The 19,567-nt window shown below is 49.6% G+C and overlaps 1 protein-coding gene across 2 annotated transcripts in view; it reads right to left on the bottom strand.

Moving 5' to 3' along the window:
* The window catches only part of IGDCC4 (immunoglobulin superfamily DCC subclass member 4), a 106,970-nt gene that overhangs the window by 60,897 nt on the left and 26,506 nt on the right, over nt 1-19,567 (bottom strand). For both annotated transcript variants that reach the window (XM_085308582.1, XM_085308583.1), the window contains exons 2-3: nt 8,947-9,276; nt 228-369 (exon numbers count right to left, since the gene is read on the bottom strand). In XM_085308582.1, the coding sequence (XP_085164708.1) occupies nt 228-369; nt 8,947-9,276 (472 nt within the window). The remainder of the gene's footprint in view (nt 1-227; nt 370-8,946; nt 9,277-19,567) is intronic.

The following is a 19,567-nucleotide window of genomic DNA, read 5'->3' as shown; positions in this document are numbered from 1 at the left end:
ATTTGTTTCCCTTTGGTGCTTTACGGACCCATTTGTGCGGATCCCTTGAATACCTGCTCTTACACCACGTGATTTTCAGGTCCAAACCTGATCCATTTTTCCTCTCTTCATTCTACATTTTTATGAAAGATATTTTGTCTCCTACATGGTCAGATTTGGTGTGGGTTTTTTTTGTTTTTTTTTTTTTAAGCTAAGCCAGTAAGCCAGGAAAACAATCAGGGTATCACCTGGGCTCTGCTGGAACTGCTACGTGATCCTTCTCCCATGTGATGACCGGGGAGGGCAGTCCTTCAATGCGACACTCAAACCGGGCCATGCCATTTTCTTCCACTATCTGCGACTCTGGCTGTTGGAAAAAGCGTGATAAGGCTGGGAGAAAGAAGAAAAGAAGGGAAGTTAATACCTCAGTTGCTGCGAAATGCAAACAATTACAATGCACAAGCTAAGAGCAACCCCTTTCTCTATTAAAAGACAGCCTGAAATGTAATTCTTCACTTCTCTATGCCYTACAGGCCCTCTCTAGTCCTAGAACAGTAACTGAAACATTTCAATGTGCAAATTTGCTTCTGCCTCATTTTCTCCTTGGAGGCAACTGTGTGAGAGAAGACAAGCAATTAGCTGGTTTTGCCAGTTGCTCTCCTACATTGCTTCTCTCTGTTCATTTGCTCCATTTGGCTTCACAGTGCACTTTGGGAAGAACATGCAGAATGAGAAAAAGAGAARGGAAAATGCTACTACCCTGACAGATGAGACTTCTCCCTTGATTTGTGGCACTCCTGCAGCCACAGGAAATTAAAAACAGGGCAAGAAAATGAACAAAGTCAGATGGGGCCAGAAGCAAGTTTTTTACTTTAAACAACTGCCCATGGGCTGCCAGTGCTGGACACTGAGGTGAGAGACCATAAAGGTTATGATCCTCCTCCATTAGTGAACATTTTTGCCATGCAGACAGGTGCCCCTCTAAAAAAGTGAAATCCGTAGGCATCTCTGCTCCCTCTCCCATTTTTCTCGTGTCCCAAACCAATTCCCCCGTCACCTGCTGAACCTGCATCTACAGGCTTGAAATTCACTGCCAAGAACCAAATCCTGCCCCATCCTCAACCGAGCCCTATCGGCCTGCCGCGCTGGGCTCTAGGACGGCTCTTCAAAAGCGAACAGCCGAGATCTGCACCCGTGACAGACTTCTCGTTAGGCTGTGCAGGAATGTGACTAAATGGTGGCCATGATTAAGGAGTGCAGAGTCCCTCTCGTGCTGAGCGGCATGCAGGAACAGCCACATCTCCCAAGCTGAGTGGTAGCTACCCAGGAGARCTCAGCAGATGCAGAAGATTCAGCCCTGGTAAAAGCTCAGGAAATCTTGTTTTGTCTGTTGGGTGCCTTCTTGTGATAACTCCTGGGGCGGGATGCAGAGCCCAATCAGCTTGGTCATCTCCCTTTTACAGGATCAGGACAGGGTAGTGGGAAACACTAAATAAAATATATCAAAAAAAAACAGCCCTGCAAGTTTTGAAAGAAACAGCCTGCAGCCTCCCCAGGCCAGGCACCGACTGGGGAAGGAGGGAGCAAGATAGCRCCCAGAAAGCAAAATCAAAACAAGGTAAGAAGGGTGAAAAGGTTTTCCTGATGCAGAACTGCACAGAAACCTGGGATCTCGGGCAGAAACCTAGACTCATTCTTGCTGCGCAGAAATCCTCCACCCCAGCCAGGAGCCGTGACGCAGCCCCCTCGTGTTCCTCCTCTCATCCCATAGCGAGGCACAGGGGTGCATCGGAGAAGGCAGTTTGTGCCTGGCACCTACAGACCAGACCAGTCCAGGCAGAGCTGTAGGCAGCACACGGCAGGCTCCAATATGCTGCTCACTCTAGGGCCACAGGAACACTGAAGTTGATCTGTTCTCCTCCCCAAACCATGTTCTGACGGGAGAAATTACTGCAGAAGTACTGCAAAGTGAGAGGTGTTCACGGTGAGAGGCAGGAAGATGCTTGAGGGGAAGAGGGAAACACAACAGAAACATACCCAACATTTTCCAACTCCTCAGCTAAGGTTTAGCTTTCAAAAACATCCTAAGTCACAGAAAACCTCCCAGCCCTGTTTCACTGATTACTCTGAACACCTTAATAGGCCACTCAGTAAAAATTACCCACTGCAGGTGAGAAGGTGAAGAGCATTACAGCAAATTGCCATAAGCAACATGCCAAAGCACTACGCTCTGCGCACGCAGGAATGGAGCGCGCAGCTCCCTCCACGCTGACATGCTAAACCCAGCTGGAGTTAAGCCGTGTGTGCCARGGCTTCTAGCCCCGAGCCCAGAGGYGACTGCAGTATGGGGAAACACAGCACCCTCCCCCTCTCCCGTCAGCCTGAGCCGCASGGGAGGCTCCGAGCTTGCAAAGACTGCCAGCCAGCAACCCTACACCCCAGGCAGAAAATGCCGTCTATGCAAGGAATTCGGCCTTCTGAAACTGGCTGGCTGCTCTCTCCCACAGCGCTTTGCTACCAGATTCCCTGTCTACAGACTTGTCCCCTTCATACCTTTTGAGATTATTCTTAGGTATTTCTAAGGTGGGGGCAATTACAGGCCCCCCTCCCCCACAAGATGACACATGCCACCCAGACAACCCAGCTCTGAACAGGACAGAGGGAGGGACGGGAAACGTGCCCAGAAGTCACGGAGGGGATTCGCCCCAGCCCCGCAGCATGATGGAGGCAGAGCCAGACACTGGGCTCAGTCTGCAGAGCCATACGGCAGCAATGACTCGTGCTGCCCAGCTCAGCCTCGCAGGGCTTGCTCGGACCCTCTTCACGAGGGTCGGTTCCCCGTTCACCTGGGGCGGCATCTGAACCATCCAGAAGTCTCACCTCGAGATGGCCCAGAGCCTGCGCACAGGCTGGTATGGATCCACACCTGGAGAGGAACAGCAGTGCGACGTGGGGAGGGGGGTGGAAGTCACCCTCCCAAGTACTAGGGCTCCAGCACGGAGTCCCATTTATCTGCTGGAAGTTTCCTGCCAAACTGGTAAGAGGCAACACTGAGATCCCCAGCTCGGCCTTGCCTACCACCACAGGCCCTCAACTCACCTGTGCACCCAACCCACAGTGTAAGCAGTACAGAATCCATAAAACAAGTAAACCTTTAAAGTAAGAGCAAATCCCAGTCTGCCTTTCCCTTAAAGGCCAACAGACACGCACTGAAGAGAAGCTCTCCTTTGGCAAGGGGAGCACAAAAGCAGGCGTACGTTTACTCCTGCTCCGGCCCCGGGGCCCCTCCGAGCACCAGCACCGCTCCCGCGCACCCTCCCGCTACCTCCAGTCATAGTAACACGCTGCGTATCACCAACGCGCACGATTAGCCGCTGCCAGCAGAAAGGCAATACAAGCCCATTCCCTCCAGGCACAGCAAACGTCTTCAYCTGACAGCCACAATTACTGTAATTTTCTAGAACCTCCCTCGCACAAAATGTTTAAATGAAATTAACAGCTTTAACAAATCTTCWCAAATGTAGTTATTAACAGGTAGAAAGCTACACCTTCCCACAACTAAAATAACACCCCGGTAGTTCCACTCTGGAGTGCACATGGCTCCAAAACTTGYAAACTTAATTAATGGGCCTAAACAGCTATTCACTTAACATGTATGCTCACACCAGGAATCGTCACAGATTCACTCCTGGTTTTCCACAGCCAGCGCCACGAGATGTGGCTCGTGATCCGGCTTGTGACCCGGTGGCACGTGGGGAAGCCAGGGAACGAAGAGCAGGGAGCCACAAGGTGCCGTCATGTCACACCTTTGCTACCTGGCATCAAAATCCAACAAAGACGGAACGAGCTGAGCGCACAGGACACACTGAAAGGAAGTGTTTTCAGGTTTCCCTGGTAGCCACTGATGTGGCAGAGACATCAGGTCACCAAAGGACCTGGGTGCTGGTCCCCGCCAGTCGCTGTGTTCTCGCAGGTCTGCACCCGCTGCCTCGAGCGGGCAGCCCCCAGGCCTCCTCCCACGGCTTTGGCCRTGTTTGGCTATCCAAGCAGCTACCYGCCGCTGTCCCCTGCGCTCCCAGTGAGGGACTGCACCCCGTACGCGCCACCTGAATGTTTCTTCGCAGTTCCTGAACTTCCTTTGAGGCCAGCAGCATTGATCRAGCACGGGTTTATCATCATCATCACGTCTGTGCATGCTACAGGAAGCCTATGCATTTTGGCAGCTACCGTAACACAAGACGCACCATTTTTGCCCACGTTTTACTCCCTTTCACTGATCACTTCCAGAAGCCCACGTCCCAGAAGTCCCCCTCAGCCCATCAGCCGGCCGGCCCTGCACACACTGCCCAACCTCTGTCACTCCCAGACCTCACCACCGAGACAGTCTGTCTGCTCTGATCAGGCTCTCTCAGCCTCCTGACTCACTTTCGTCTGACACTTTCCCCTTCCTCAGCTGGAGAGCTATCAGCCCTCACACATGGAAATGCCAGAGCTGCCTGCAGCTTTCAGGGCTATCGCGAAGGAGAAGTAGACTCCTGCAAGTCTGAAACACAGCAGCTGTGTCTAACAGTATAGAAGCAGCACTGAGAAAGGCAGGAGATGCACAAAATGACTGGCCCACAACCTCCTGCACGTGCCAAGGAATGATGTTGCCAGGGACTAAGCATGTCATGGGCAGATACGAGGAGAGTTTACCCGCAGGTCCCCAACGGGCTTGGCATCTGCATTCAGGGAAGGTGCACAGGGCTCGGTCCAAATGTCTTTGCACTGATTGCAGTGGGGCTCAGCCAAGTCAAAAAAACTGAATAAACTTATGAAAAGCCTCAGGAGATGTCCTGACACTATGAGTACCAAGTAACCCTATTTGTAGCTGCAACACACAAAGGTGCACCGAAGGCCACCTTCCCTGCTCAGGATCTCCAGCTCAGGCAGGAGATGCATTGCCAATAGGGAGCASAAGTTGGCTGTAGGGCTTCTATATCTCACCTGCTAAACAGGCTTTCTTCTACTGCCTGGTATCGATCGGCAGTGCCCAAGGCAATCAGTACGGAGAATAATTCCATCTACATGTAAACAACTTCAGATGGATTACTGTATTTCACCAGCTTTGGARGAAGTGGGGGGAAGCCTTTAAAATCCTCATTTGCACCAGCTGAATGCTAATGTAGCAAGTGCTTCTGCCCAACCCACAAAACAAAATGCGGTGGGAGATGCACTTCATTAATCAATTCCCTCGCTGCTCTCCATTTAGAGGCCAGTGTTATGTCAGGTGCGTTCGTGTGCCACGGAAGCAGCACTTTCCCCATGCAGATGGTAATAAAAGGAGACATATGAGTACACAGCGGGGAAGAAGCTGGAGACAGTTCACCTGAAATTCCCTGCTCCTGGGAGAAACCGAGGATAGGATAGAGAGATGCATCACCTAAACTCCTATGAAACAACCTCAGAGCTGGGAGAATGGAGGAGGAAAAAAGGCAATTTAAGTCAATCTCCTGTTTATGAGACACTCCCACCATTCTCACTCACCAGGCACCAGATAGTAAACCCAGGTCTGTAACTGTTGCAATTGGGCAAGAGACATGGTGCCAGCTTCAACATAGGTAGCCCCTAAAAGCAAATATATCCTAATTCAGAGCATTGAGGGTTGGGGCAAGAGTAGCTGAGTAAATCCACCTAGAATAATGATTACTCTGCTCCAAGTCTCTCAGCTATCCAAACAGTATCTGTGCGGAGGAGCCTTGACTCCATCCATCCAGCGCCCTGTTAGAGCCCCCTGCCAGGRCTCCCTCTGTGTAACGAAATACTGCTAGCAGCACTGCAAACCCCTACGGAAAGGAGGGGCAGGAGGGAAAGGGCACCAGCAGTCTGCAAGTGCTGCATGCCAAACATTTTCTGAGCCAAACAAACAAACAAAACAAAACAAAAAAAAAGAGAGAGAAGAAGAGTCACTGCAAAGGTCTAGGCCAAACACAGAGCCATGATCTGGCAAAGACTTCATCCCCTCTCAGGAGCACCGATTTCTACAGCAATGCTCASAGACTGAAATATATACTTGGCCAGACCCCCGCCCCCGCATGCGGTACCAGAAAACTATGTATGTCGCAGTGCATAGAGCCCAGCTCTTGGAGTCAGGACATCCAGTCTGCATCTTCACCTAGGACAGCCTTGGGCAAGGGCAAATGCATCTCAGCCCTAGTTTCTCTAAATGGGAAACAAAACTTTTCAGGCTTGTTTCCCATGATCTGCTGTGCAGCTGCATTCATCAACAGTTTACAAAGGTCACTGTTCTAAAGAGAAGGGGTACTGCATTTCCATTATTTTCTAACCTTACTTGTTTGCTAGGTCAATAAATCATTTATTGACACTCATACCCTTAAAATAATTCCAGGAGCCATTTCTGGAATACAAGGGAATTTGTGCTTGGATGCTGCACAAAGATTCAGCAGTTCAGACCATGTAGTGCCATTCTCTGTGACTAAAACGAAAGGCATCCTGAACTGAAGAACCCTTCCTTTCATCTCTTCTACTATAAACAGATATTCACCTCATAAGACAGTCCTGACACCAAGCAGAGCCACCGACTCTTTGTCACGTAGACAGACATGTCTGTCCCAGCCTCATGTTGCTCTTCAACGTCTGGAGTTCCCCCTTCGAGTTCAGAGATTYGCATCACACTGAGACGGGGCAAATTCTGCCTGTGGGAACATCTGAGTAAACCCCACTGGTACCTACTGCGTTCACCAGCTACTGAGAGCACTGCCGACGTCTGGCTCGGCCCTGGTCTCACCATTCCTTGCTCAGCATCAAATTCTCCAAGTCCCCCCTGGGCTCCTTCCCAAGCTTCACTGAGCCTGCTCACRAGGGAGCCCAGGAGAGACAGATGGTGGCCTGGAAGTTGCTCACAGTACATCAGCTCATGCACAAGAGCTAACACAGAGCAAGGCTATACATGACCAAACCCAGTGCAGGAGGGTCCAGAGCCCTTTCCCAGCTCCCTCTCAGCTCCTCGCAGGAGCGAACAGCTTATCCAGGGCCAGACCAGCCTGTCGCAGCATGGCATGCCAGACATCATTTGATCGGCTCATTTGCAGCCGTGCTCTTCAGGCCCAGCACCAGGAACACGGACTGCCGGAGAAGAACTTTCAGATTAGCAAAGAGGTGCCAGGAAAGGTTACCCTGCTCTGCCTGCCTGTTTCTGTTCAAACCCCCTCTTTCGCAGTTCTGACACCGACAGTCCCACTCAAAAGCACTGTCAGAAACTCAAGGATAGGAACAGCCAAGCTGCCCCAGAGTTCAGGAAAGTGAACCATGCAGGCCAGGAACTCTGTGTCCTTTTCAGCCATGTGGGGCCTGGCAGGATTCATCAGACGCAGATAGGGACAATGGCAGAAAGCTGCCCAGGAGCACAAGTCCAGCASCCAGGTCCAGTTTGTTCTCTGTGAGAGGGGAGCATCCTGTAGCAGGCATTTCAGACCATGCTGATGCACAAAGGATTTCCTCATCTGAGGGTCAGCTCTCTCTGCCCTGGCACAACACACACAAAAAGCAGAGTGCTGTTCACATGCCTCCATGCTGGGGACACTCTTGCTGGCACCCAGGTATTACAGAACAGGAAGGAAAGCCTACCTGCTTCCCGCCCAAACCTGAAATCAGCAGTACTGTGCTTTAACGGGGTATGTTTGAGAACTAAAATTCAGTGTGTCTGTCCCAGCTTGGACCCTGGCACCTCCCTAGGCTCCACTAGGCACACAGAGAGCCACAACACTCCTGCTCGCTACAGCCACCAGCCTCGGTTCTGCTCAGAGATTGCGTTGCCAAAGATTAAGCCCCTGGTCTTCCGCTACTCACTGTGCTGAAGTCAGCACTAAGCTTTCACAAAGAAAAGGCATCAGACGGGGAGACACGCAACATYGTGTCTGTCAGGACCCCGCAGTACAGAAGAAAGACCCGGAGGCCTCCCTCGGAGCCTCAGTCCCAGCTACTTTCACAGTCTTTATCGTTCTCACAAGACCACATTCAGATGTGCTAAAAGTCAAAGTCACCAGACCTCATGAATGGGCAGAGCAGAAGATGCCTCTAGAGACTTGTTATGATCCAAGTTAGCTACTGAGAGCAGAGACAAAAGGGAACTTGACCCACCTGCACATAGTCTGCCTGTGTCTAGCACTTTCTGCCCCTTGAGTGGCCACCTACGTCCACCTGACCATCTCTCAGAGATAACTCTTTTATCAGTGTATTCACACTCTTCTCTCAAGGCAGATCCTGACCTRGACAGAGCTGCAGGCTCTCTTGTGCTGCCTCTGGGGTTTAGATGGGACAGCACACCAAAACAAGCTGTCCKGTTCCAAAGACAACCAGTCCCATCCAGCTGCCTCGGGTGAGTTACACAGGTGCATTCCTCTATATACCACACCGTCACCTGCTGGCATGGCCAGTTCTGCCCAACCAGCACAGCCCTCAAACACTCAAGCTTTGAGCAGAGTAAAMGCAGTAACTGATGAAGAATGGCCTGAGCAGCACACTACTGGGAACTTTTGCTCCTACAGAGTGATGGTCCAAGCCGGATGCTGRAGGCTCAGAGCAGCAGGAATTAGGGAACAGCAGCAGTCACAAGGCAGCTCTGATACATGTAAGGATAATGGCTGCATCCAGTTCATCAGTGGGACAATCATTACCTCTTGTAAGCTGGGCTCCAAGGTGCTGATTTCTCCACAAAAAGCAAGCACTGGCTTTTGGAGAGTTAGGAGGATCCTGTCTTTAATTTGCAGCTCATGACACTTACCTGGTAGAATCACACAGGATATTAATAGAGGGATAGGAGAAAGACAGCACATCTTATACGTGGATGATCCCAGATCCCACCTACACATTACTAACAGAACTGCACATCACAGACACTTCAGTCCAAACTCTCTGGGAGGCAGACTGTCTGTCTAAGCACGAGGTGGGGAGGGAGGGGACACTTACTTGAAAATCTGACTGCAGCTGTTTGACTGGTGACAGCCCCTAGGGAGCCGTGGGACACGCAGGAGTAATTACCCTCAGCGCTGGCCCTCTCAGGAGATTTGCTGTCTTTTGCCACAGCTTGGGATGAGATGAAGAGTGATCCATTCGGAAGCACGTGCAGATGTTCCTGCTCCACTAAAGGAAACCCGTTCTTCTTCCACGTGATATTGGTCACCTGTTCAACAGGGGCCACGTTACAGCCCAAAACCACGACTTCGTTGGGCTCCAATATTACCTTCGCAGGACCAGCACTACAGCTCAGCTCCAGAGAATCCCCTTCCAACAGCTTCCCTGCAAAGAAAAGATAGTTGTTTCCTTAAGGGTTACTTTGCTTGGTTAATCATGTCCCAGTTTTGCACAGCAAAGGAAGCACAGTTCTCCATGAATGTGATCAGRGATTACAGACAAAATTCAGCCCTGCTAGATGACCAGCATCTCCTATGACAGGAAAGACACGAGAAGAATGTCTAAAAATGTGATCTGTTTCTCTAAGTGTTTTATGCAATATAGCTGAATCCAGAATGAATGCAAGCAGGGCTCTSCCTCTACAAAATAAAAGTTATTCCAGCTGCAAACCAACAGACCAAGAGAGAGTTGCACCATGTCTCACCCAGAACATGCCCTAAAGCAGGCTGCCTCCTGCAAGCAGAGGCCAGACCAGCAACAAGTTAAGCTGAACAGGTCTCAGTCTGGCCACCTTCCAAACCCACATACTCATAGGAGAGCTCCACTTCTGAAACAAGGCTCAGCATTTCCTAAAAGAATATTGCCATTAATAAAATGCATTTGCTGTTAGAGTTCTCCAGAGACACTAAGTCAATGTTAGCTGGCAGYGCTGCTTCCACACACCAGCAATTTCAATCTCCGCTGTGTTCAAACCATCACCATTCACTCTTTTTATGGCTCTGCTCCAAATTATTTTGTCACTGCTCCAATCAAAAATGTTTCCTGCCTCTATAACAAGTTTATCAACACTGGATATGAACCACATGGCTCCCTGCCCGTCTCCTATCGCAGAAGGCTACAGATTAATTTTATAGGAATTCAAACACCCTATTAAACCTGCTACTACCTACTGCTGATAAAAAGGCTGTATTTTAAAGGAGTGTGTGTTAAGCATGCAATTAGGGGCAATGACACGCAAAATTACACATGCAGGGAGATGGAATTATTTGAGGCGTGTGCTGGGAACTGCAGGTGCCCTGAAAGGAAGGGTCTAGCCCTGCCCATGCACATGGCTAATTCAGTACCTGTTGAAGCCTGTGGAGCAGCAAGCGTGTCAGATCTGCAGCAAGTGCTGCTATAAGCATCCCTGTTTGCACCAGCCCAGTGAAATGCAGCCCCCAGTCAGACCACCGAGAATCTGACACTGGCAGGCTGTGTCCCTTCAGTGACAAGCAGRCTACACACAAATCCTACGTGTCCTCCACCTGCATGTTTATTGCCATTGCTGTGGGACAGAACAGACCCTGCCCCAASCGCTCCCTAACTTCCCTGGGATGTCTAGGTTAGGAGCCCAAGGGCACGCAGGGCTCTCCCTTGAGAGAGTGATTGCCCATGGTGGGTATGAGACTCCTTCCACGGAGGTCAGAGGAAGCATAGAGACACAACAGCTGGCACTTGGGCACCTCAGCTCATTTCTGAATGACAGATGGGATGACCCTGGGTTCCTGCTTCCCTCAGTGCCTTTGATGGGCTCTGTGCAACTCATCACACAAGGACATAGATAAGGCATTTGCTCTCCTCCTGGTGAACACCCCACTTCAGATCCCCTCAGTCATCAGCACTAAGAACCAAGGAGACAGCGTCCTGGGGCTCTCTGCACACATGAACTTGTCAACCAGAGAGCCAGTGTGGGATAACGTAACGGACGGCCGAGTTTGCAAGGGGCCGTTCCCCCAGGCCCCTACGTCAAATCCTGGAGGACGCAGAGAGGCACATTTTACACGTGGCTGCGCAGAGCGCACAATGTTGCACAGCCAGCACAATATCCACGCACTGTATTTCCCTGCAAAGGGGCAGCCGCCGCCAACACGGAGCGGCCTGCGAGCCCCTGGATTTGCAGCTTACCCGCCTGGATGCTCCTATTGTGCTGCTAGCTCGTGATCTGCAGGAAGGAGGTGCAGCAGGGAATGGCAGGCGCCATCAAGCTCAGATCCGGTTATTCCCACCATGTGGGGAGCTGGATTCTGAATACATTGAAGCATAGTATCTGGATTTGGCGGTTAGCACAGTCTGGGCCAGCTWATCTCCGGTTTGGCCACCTCAGGCAGCACAGGTATTGCTTGGGAGCAAGCTGAGGAATGCCACTTTGTAGGGACTGTTACCAAAGACGCTGCTGTAGGGATAGCTCTGCACATTCTCTATCACTTCTCCTTTGGAAGACTAGCCCTTTGAGGGCCACAGCAAGCTACAAAACTTACTTAACTGGCTCTACAGGATACCAGAAGTAAGGGGAACATGAGGCTGAAAGGCTGCACCAAGTGCTCTGAACTGACAATGTCACTGGAAACCTTCCATCCAAGACATCTGTTACGAAATACCGTACGAAACAGGAAGAAATTAAGCACATAATTTACCAATAAATGTATGTGCAGAAGATGACATAGCCAAACCCAAGAACAGGTTAGCAGTCTGAAGCTGAGAAAACTTAGATGAATAAGGACAGGAGGCAAACCCTGAGCAGCAAAACCTATGTGAGAACACCCATCCGTGGAGAAGCATCTCAGGACACTTCACCAAAGGGTCCTCCCAATAATAGCTGCTCCTGGCAGCATGTTACATCAGACATGTTTCATCAGCCTGTACTTATACAACAGCTCTTTGGAGGCAGGCACACCAAGGGAAAGGTTGAGGTATGTGGCATGGGGCTACTTCTCTTCACCTRCTTTTATCATCCCTCATTACAGACCTTCTGTTAAGGCTGCAGGCCTGGTTGGGTGCTGCCAYGTGGAGCCCCACAGCTGGCTCTGCACATCTGGCTCCACACAGCCAGGTGGCCCAGCTGCCCTAGGCCACCTCACACCCACGTTGTCCTTCCCACTTCACTTCCTTCATGGGCACACATCCAGAGCCAGGCACTCCTGCTCATCACTCTGGGCAACAGCCCATATTTATGTTCTATTTTCCATTTCCTTCAGTCTGTAACTAAATGGCATTTTGCTGAAAATGCCCCTCTTTAAAAGGAGGAATGAGAAGGTATAGCTGGTTAGCTCAGGCAGCCRGGAACAGAGCAGAGATCTGCAGCGCAGCTTCCAGCACCCGCACAGACTGGCAAGAAGCAATTATCAGCCTCTCCAACTCCAGTCCTCTAAAAATCAGCTCAACAGACTTGCAGTGGAGCAAGAACAGACAGCTCCRTACTTTGCACCAAAACAGAAGAAATGGTTGTTTTTTTAAAAAATATGAAGATGTCTGCATATCCCTAAACACCTCTAAATGCCTTTCTCTAAAGTCAAAACCTACCTGGGATCCAAGCTTTTAGCCATTAAGTTAGAAAAAAAAARGGGCCAATTACAAAACTCAGTGCCAGACTACAGAGTTCACCCACAGCCTAGCCTGACAGCCTGGTTCAAGAGTCTCTCTCCTATATCAAGGGAGGCGAAGCAACCATTTGAAGAAAACGCATTTGAAATCAGACCCTTGCTGGCAACTGTTCTGCCACAGCCTGGGAACATGCTTATTAAGGTGACAAGGATCAAAGGCTCCTCCTCACCTCCAAGAGGGACCAGAGTCTGTTCCTATCATCAGTATTTAGTGCAGTCACGGAGCTGATACTGACAATAAAATCTCACTGGCTATTAATAGGAAGAAGTTGTCCTCTTTTATGCCTTCATGCCAGTAAACATCTTTGAAGTACAATAGTCACTCCTTTCCTGCAAACATGTTCCGACCCTATTATCTGCCCAGAAACAGCAAACAGYGTTTAGAGCAACCAATCCCCAGGGTATCAATGTTTCTACTTGCAAACATCTACTGCACTGCCAAGCTATACACTATCCGTGTGATGGTGAGAGCTACATGACCATACTCAAACCGCTGCTCTTTATTCCAGGACCACTAGAAATATTTCTAGACCAAGGAGCCATCCAAAAAGCCCAGAGATACTCACAGCCATCAAGGCTGCAGACTGGCTCACACTGAGCACTTGGCAGAAGACCATGACAAAGGTCAGCTTGGAAAAACCTTGGTCAGACACGTGACAATCCATCATTGCCTATCATTTAAGACAGCYCTGGGAGGCTTCTAAGCTGGGGCAAATGGATCCCCTGATACCAGGCTGCTCTGGGGAGTGCAGACCTACTCCAAATCATCCAGCCTTCCCGACTGCCACTTTGGCCCCAAAATACCGCTAGCTCTTTGGAACAGGCCCTCTGCATGTACAGAGGTTGAAACAGCAGGGCCCAGAACCTGGACTTGGTGTTTGAACAACAACAACAACAACAATCCACTATGACTCTAGTCCTAAGATGTTCAAAGGACTGTATAAACACTCCCTGATKAAGGAAGAAATACCTTCCAGGCTCGGGAAACGTAGGAGGAGGTCTGGTTCAAAACACTACATTAAATTAGCAAGGCTGACAATGAGATAAAAGTCCTTTCAAGGGAAAGGATCAGAATGGAGTAAAATTACTCCAAGTGAGATCAAAGACAAATGAAAATCAGGAATGTTAAGTGCTCACAGAAGCTGCCAACTACTTCCAACCTCCATTTCTTCACCATACAGTGACAGAAACGGATACAACTCTGTTCAAACACAAGGCCAYGCACACATGCGGCCTCCTGCTCACCTTCACCATCCTACCTGCCGGAAGTAATGCTCTAACGAGCGCCACGAAAGCCACCCACAACAGCAGCCTGCCTCACGCAGCAAACACAGCTCTTCCAATGGACCTCAATAATAATCTGGAGGCAGACTCAGAAGTCAGAAGCCATAAAGCCTTCACAGATCAGTTCAAGGCAGATACTTCRGCTGCAGAATCTTTACTTCGGAGCTGGAGAGCTTCCTCCTTTGGCTCCTTAGTGATGTAACTTCAAACTTGAAAGTCTAGCAGAACCAGAGATGTTCACCTCACAGATGTCTAAATTTGGGCCAGGGAACCCTGTACACCTTTCCCCTATGGAAGGCAACATCCCACAGTATATTCAAAGAAGGCTTTTAGATCAGAGCATGCAAATCCACCTATCACCTGCCCAGAAATCACTTAACAGCCACTGAAAACATCTCAAAATAACTAGCTAGAATACTAAAAAAAAAAAAGAGGAAAAATGGAAGGGCCAAAAGCACAAGGAAGCGTGTGGGGAGAGTGGAACAGAGTGTTCTCAGCCCATTCACTCACAGTAACCAGAGTCACACTAAACCCCACTAATGCCAGCAAATCACCCAGCTATTCTACTGCAGACAGCAGTGCTTTCAGGGCTATGAACGTATGTGCAAATCCTTACGTACACATAGATACATACAGTGTATACGTGCACACACAGAGCGTTCCGGGGAAACACAGATGTGCTGAAGTGCAGAGCATGCCCCGAAATGGAGGGTTTCTGATGCTGCAAGTTAAAAGCATTTTGCTTCCAAGAAAATTATATTCTCTGAACCCAGGCTCTGGAGGGGTGCTTACTCTCTCCTGTGTTGCTAACACCATGGCTGTATTACACAAAAATGATACAGGAGGGAAGAAAAAAAAWTTTTTTTTAAATCATCTGTGTCATCTCTTCCTCACTCCCATTAGCCCTCCACTCACCTCTGGTGTTCAAGCCCAGTGAAGTATATGGAAAAGTCTCCTGTTGACTGGCACAAAAAACAGGGCCTGCGGTATAAACACAACTTGTAACATCTTCAAGGCCAAAAACTGTCCTCTGCACTCCATGTGAACACAGCCCCTGCCARCAAGGCTCGATCCCAGATTCAAACAAGAGTACGCAACAGAGGGCATCTGAAAACTCACATTAAACCAGCCAGTATCTCCCTTTCTGAAGGCACGTCTTAATGTACAGCCAAGGACCTCTCCTAGGATCTCTCCTCCTTCAACATCAGGTGGAGGCAGGAACAGCCTAGCTTACCACTAAGCACAGAGGAAAAAAGAATAAATTCTCTTGCTTTCATGATTACAAAACTATAAACAACCACGTGAAGTGTGAGCTAGCAGCACAGCAAGGCTTGACAGGTTCCTGACATGCAATTACTCGGTCAGAGGCAAGACCCTCAGAGCACTGTTTTCACCTCCAGGACACACAGTACTAAATCTGTTGGAGCTTGCACTCCATGGCCAAGAATAGCATGGAAAACTCGGTCTCCTGGTGAATAAATCCTTTTCTTTCCTTGGAATTTAATCACTTAATGAGGAAGAAAGACCTAGACAAGCAACGTACTTGTTTGGGTGAAATTTTGGCTATCAGAAGTAAATAYGCCCTTGATCTCTGTTACACAACATAAGCAAATAAAAGGTTACTGTTCAACAGGAGACAAATGGCTTTGTCCAGAGAGAGAAGATTTGTGATTTAGAATCATAGAATCAGTAAGGTTGGAAGGGACCTCTGGAGATCATCTAGTCCAACCTCCCCGCTCAGCAGGGTCACCTAGAGCATGGTAGACAGGGTTGCATCCAGACAAGCCTTGAATATCTCCAGAGAAGGAGACTCCACAACYTCTCTGGGCAACCTGGTCCAGTGCTCCGTCACTCTCACAGGGAAGAAATTCCCCCGCACGTTCAGGCGGAACTTCCTGTGCTTCAGTTTCTGCCCATTGCCTCTTGTCCTGTCACATGGACAACTGAAAAGACTTTGTCCCCATCCCCTTGACACCCTCCCTTCAGGTACTTGTACACATTGATAAGATCCCCCCTCAGTCTTCTCTTCCCCAGGCTGAACAGGCCCAGATCTCGCAGCCGTTCCTCACAGGGCAGATGATTTAGTGATTATTTTAAAAACAAAACATACAGACAAAAACCAAACAGGGCACATTTCTGTACAAACCAGTGGAGCATCTCCTGCCTTTCTGCTTGTGTACAGCACCRAGCACTGCTGAAATCACCTGAGCCACAGTCAGACTCACAAGTCCCTGGGCTAGGTCCATAATTAAACTAATTATGTGCTCCTGAACAGCACAGTACCACATGGAAACACAGCACTGTCATGCTGATTCAGGCAACCAGGGTATGTTCCAGTTCCAGTTTGTTACTGTCATAAACCCACCAGAGAAACCCACTCCAGTTATGCACCATAGCCCCAGCTGCCTTCTGAYTGTCCGAGAACAGCTCCATCAGGGCCACCACCTTGTCATCATTCAAGCCATCACCCACGCTGACCTAAAGAGAGAAAGAAAGGCAGTATTTTCAGAGATGTACTATCTCCTTTTAGTCAAATTGATAGAGCTGGAAGAAGTAGAAGAGCTTCAGGCAAACGCAAGGCCTTCTTCAGGTCTGACCGAGGCAGAGCAGACATCAAGCAAAGCACAGGCAGCAACAGCTCTGGGCAGAACCAGGCTGTACCGCTCCATGTTCACTTTGACACGTCATTGCTGTGTCAAAGCCACTGGCAGTCTTAGGCACTCAAAAGCCAGCCCACTTTTCCTAACTATATCAATCGATCTAGTAAAAGATAACACCTCTCCCTRTGTGTTTGCCTCACCTATTCTTAGAGTGCCATAACTGAAACACTATCATTAGTGACAAGGCTGCAGTTAGACATCACAGCTTGCATGCCTCTAACTCCCACACCGAAAGATAAAACAGCACTTGCAGAGGGCTAGAAGACACAAGATTGCACAGCCTGCAGCCAGGTGGCAACAGCAGTAGGTACCAACACTAACTCTGCACGAAGCAAAAGCCTTGAAGTGCCCATGGCACTCCCCAGCCCCACGATCGCAGCACACGGAGAGCTGTCAGCTAGGAGTGGCCCCCTAGACGAAGGAAGATCGCCCCTTTCCCCAGGGCTCTGTGCAAGCAACAACCCTCAAAGAGTGCTGGCACCCAGCAAGCCTGGCACTTTGCCCCTGGACTACCAGACCACCCTTCCTGCCTGCCAGCCCCACCCTGGTTCCTGCAACACGCTGCCACAACAGCCCCCGYAGCTCCATCCAAAGAGCCACCAATGAGCAGGGCTGGGTGGGACCGTGCAAGATCTGGTCCCTGCCCCAAGGTGTCATCACCCSTCTAGCCTGCCCAGCCAATTCCTACAAACACTCATGCCGGCAATTACAAGGTTTAGACCTTCGCTTCAGGGTAGTGGAGGCCAATCTTCAGCATGGCTGAGTGAGGCTGCAGGATCAACTCAAAGACAGGATCCAGTCCAAAGTAGTTAAACCACAGCCCACTGACAGCTTCCAGTGCCTTCACGCAAAAACCCACAAACACTTCCAGCCCAAAACAAATAAACTTGCACAGAGCCAGACAAGACCCATTATAGCACAGGCCTTGGGAGATTAATACTTCAGAGAGAGCAAAGTACAAGGGTTTCTAATCTGACACACTTCCAGAGCTGACATCACTTCTAGTTCTTGGCAGCCAGAGGTTTTCCTGGGGAGCTGCTGTGTGCTGCAGGTCCCACAGCCTGGAGCCCGGCCAGTAYGTTTCCTATTCCACACACATCTGGCACTTTGGAACTGGTTTGTGCACCTTGCAGCGCTCCAGCCAAAGAAAACCTTCCAGGGAGCAAGGAAAGGTGCACAGACAACGCAAGCAGAGCGCTGGGGCGTTGCGTGTGTTCTGCAGGATATCACGCGCTAAGAGAAAAGAGCTTCTCTCCCCTCCACATCCTGCAGGAGGTGGCAGGAATTCAAACTGCAGTTAAGCCTCTGCACTGTTGCTGGTCTTAATTTATGTATTTATTTTGGATGCTGAACTCGCAGAACTCAACAGCACAATTAATCTCATTTAATCAGGAGTGAACAGTGCTGAAGAAAAACTGGAGTTATTACTTCCAAAGGGTTTTCCCCAGCTCAAGTGAGCCAACTACTGTGCCATTGTTCTGCTGAAATGTAACGTTCTCTGATGCTCTTCGTGTGTTCTTAGCACTGCAGAAAATCTTTAAAWTCACATTGTGTAATTCAAATAGCAATTATACTTCAGTGTGTCCCCGCTAAAGCAACACAAAGCACTCTTTCTTCTTGAAAACCTTATGCACTAACAACTAAAAGTCAATAGCTTGTTCTCAGCCCATTTTTAGGGCAACTGTACTTGGCAAATGATGACCCAGAACGAAATCTGGATGGAGATCTCTTAACTCTGCATTCAGGGTGCTCAGCAACATCAGCACTGAGAACAGGACTGGATGAGCTCTGCAGAAGGAGATCTCAGTCCTCCAAGGTATTTACGCACCTGACTCCCTTGATCTCTATGGAATAGGAGGCTCAAAGAGGAGCTCTGCACCCAAACAGCCTTGGGCACTATGCCTTCAGCCTCCCCATGGCACAGCAAAATAGGGCTTTTCCCAGGGAACATTCAGCAGCTCAGCTGCAATAGGGCCTGGGAGATGGAAGGGTCAAGATCCTTCCATTCATTTCCCAGAACTGTCACCAGATGTTACTGGAACTTTGCAGCTTGTAATGGCAACTCAAACAAGCTAGAAATAAGAAAGTAACAACTCCTTCGTTTCAAACTCTCTGGAACAGAAGACTCCTAAAACTGTCTACAGGACTACTGGAAAGACCATTTCATTAAAACTGGATAGCCAGATGCGGCAGAGCTATTCCAGCACTCAGCAGTTGTTTGTTGGTAGGAAACAGACCTTATTCTAATCCTGCATACATGCAGGCTAGATGGTTTATTTAATAGTGCACCATCTCCCACTGCTGCAGGAATATTTATCCAGTCAGCAGCAAGGGAGTCTCAGATCATCCGCTGTCACTAAGTGGATCTCAGTGCCTGATGAGCAGCTGGGCACCAGAACGGCACTGCGGGCAGCAGGAGCGCAGCAAAGACTGCGAGCAGAGTGTCTCGTGCTCCTGCTGGTCCCTGCAGCACGGGGCAGGGCGCGACGCGGCACCCCGGAGCAATCTCTCCCGGGCCTGTGCAGGCCCGGCAGCAGCGTGGTGCGTCAGACGCTCCCCGGCTTCCGAAGCCTCCTTACACGCAGGTACACATCCGGGCCCAGGACTAGCACTGGCAGGGCACGCTCAGCCCTGTCCCCGCACAAGCCAGAGGAAGTGTCCAGGAGCCAGCTGCTACGGACAGAACTGGCATTAGCCACATCGCGACCTTGGCTGGTTGCAACAGCTAGAGCAAGATGACAGGCCTGGAAATGCATTTTAGTCAGCAACACTACTTCGAAATACACTCTCAGGAGGATATGTATCACCCTAAAGCTTTAGGAGTGTCAGTGTCCGGATGCTCTTCTGAGCTGAGTGGCAAATCAGAGCAAACGTAGTTAGGCCCTGCTAACTGCATTTGTCCAAGCAGGTGATCTGTGCATTCGTGGAAACGTCRAAGGAGAGACCAGTCACTGCAAAAAGACCAGTGGAGGGAGTACGCTGCCAGCGCAAAAAAAGCTCTTGCTACTTCAATTAATTATAAAGATCTTTGCATCTAATAATTCTCTATGAGGCTTTGTGGCTTTGGGACATCAATCTAATACATTCTCTTCA

The sequence above is a fragment of the Rhea americana genome, unplaced genomic scaffold (assembly GCF_003343005.1).
Source record: "Rhea americana isolate MKP2758 unplaced genomic scaffold, rheAme1 scaffold_28, whole genome shotgun sequence".
Lineage (NCBI taxonomy): Eukaryota > Metazoa > Chordata > Aves > Rheiformes > Rheidae > Rhea > Rhea americana.
This window is presented reverse-complemented; position numbering and strand designations above follow the sequence as displayed.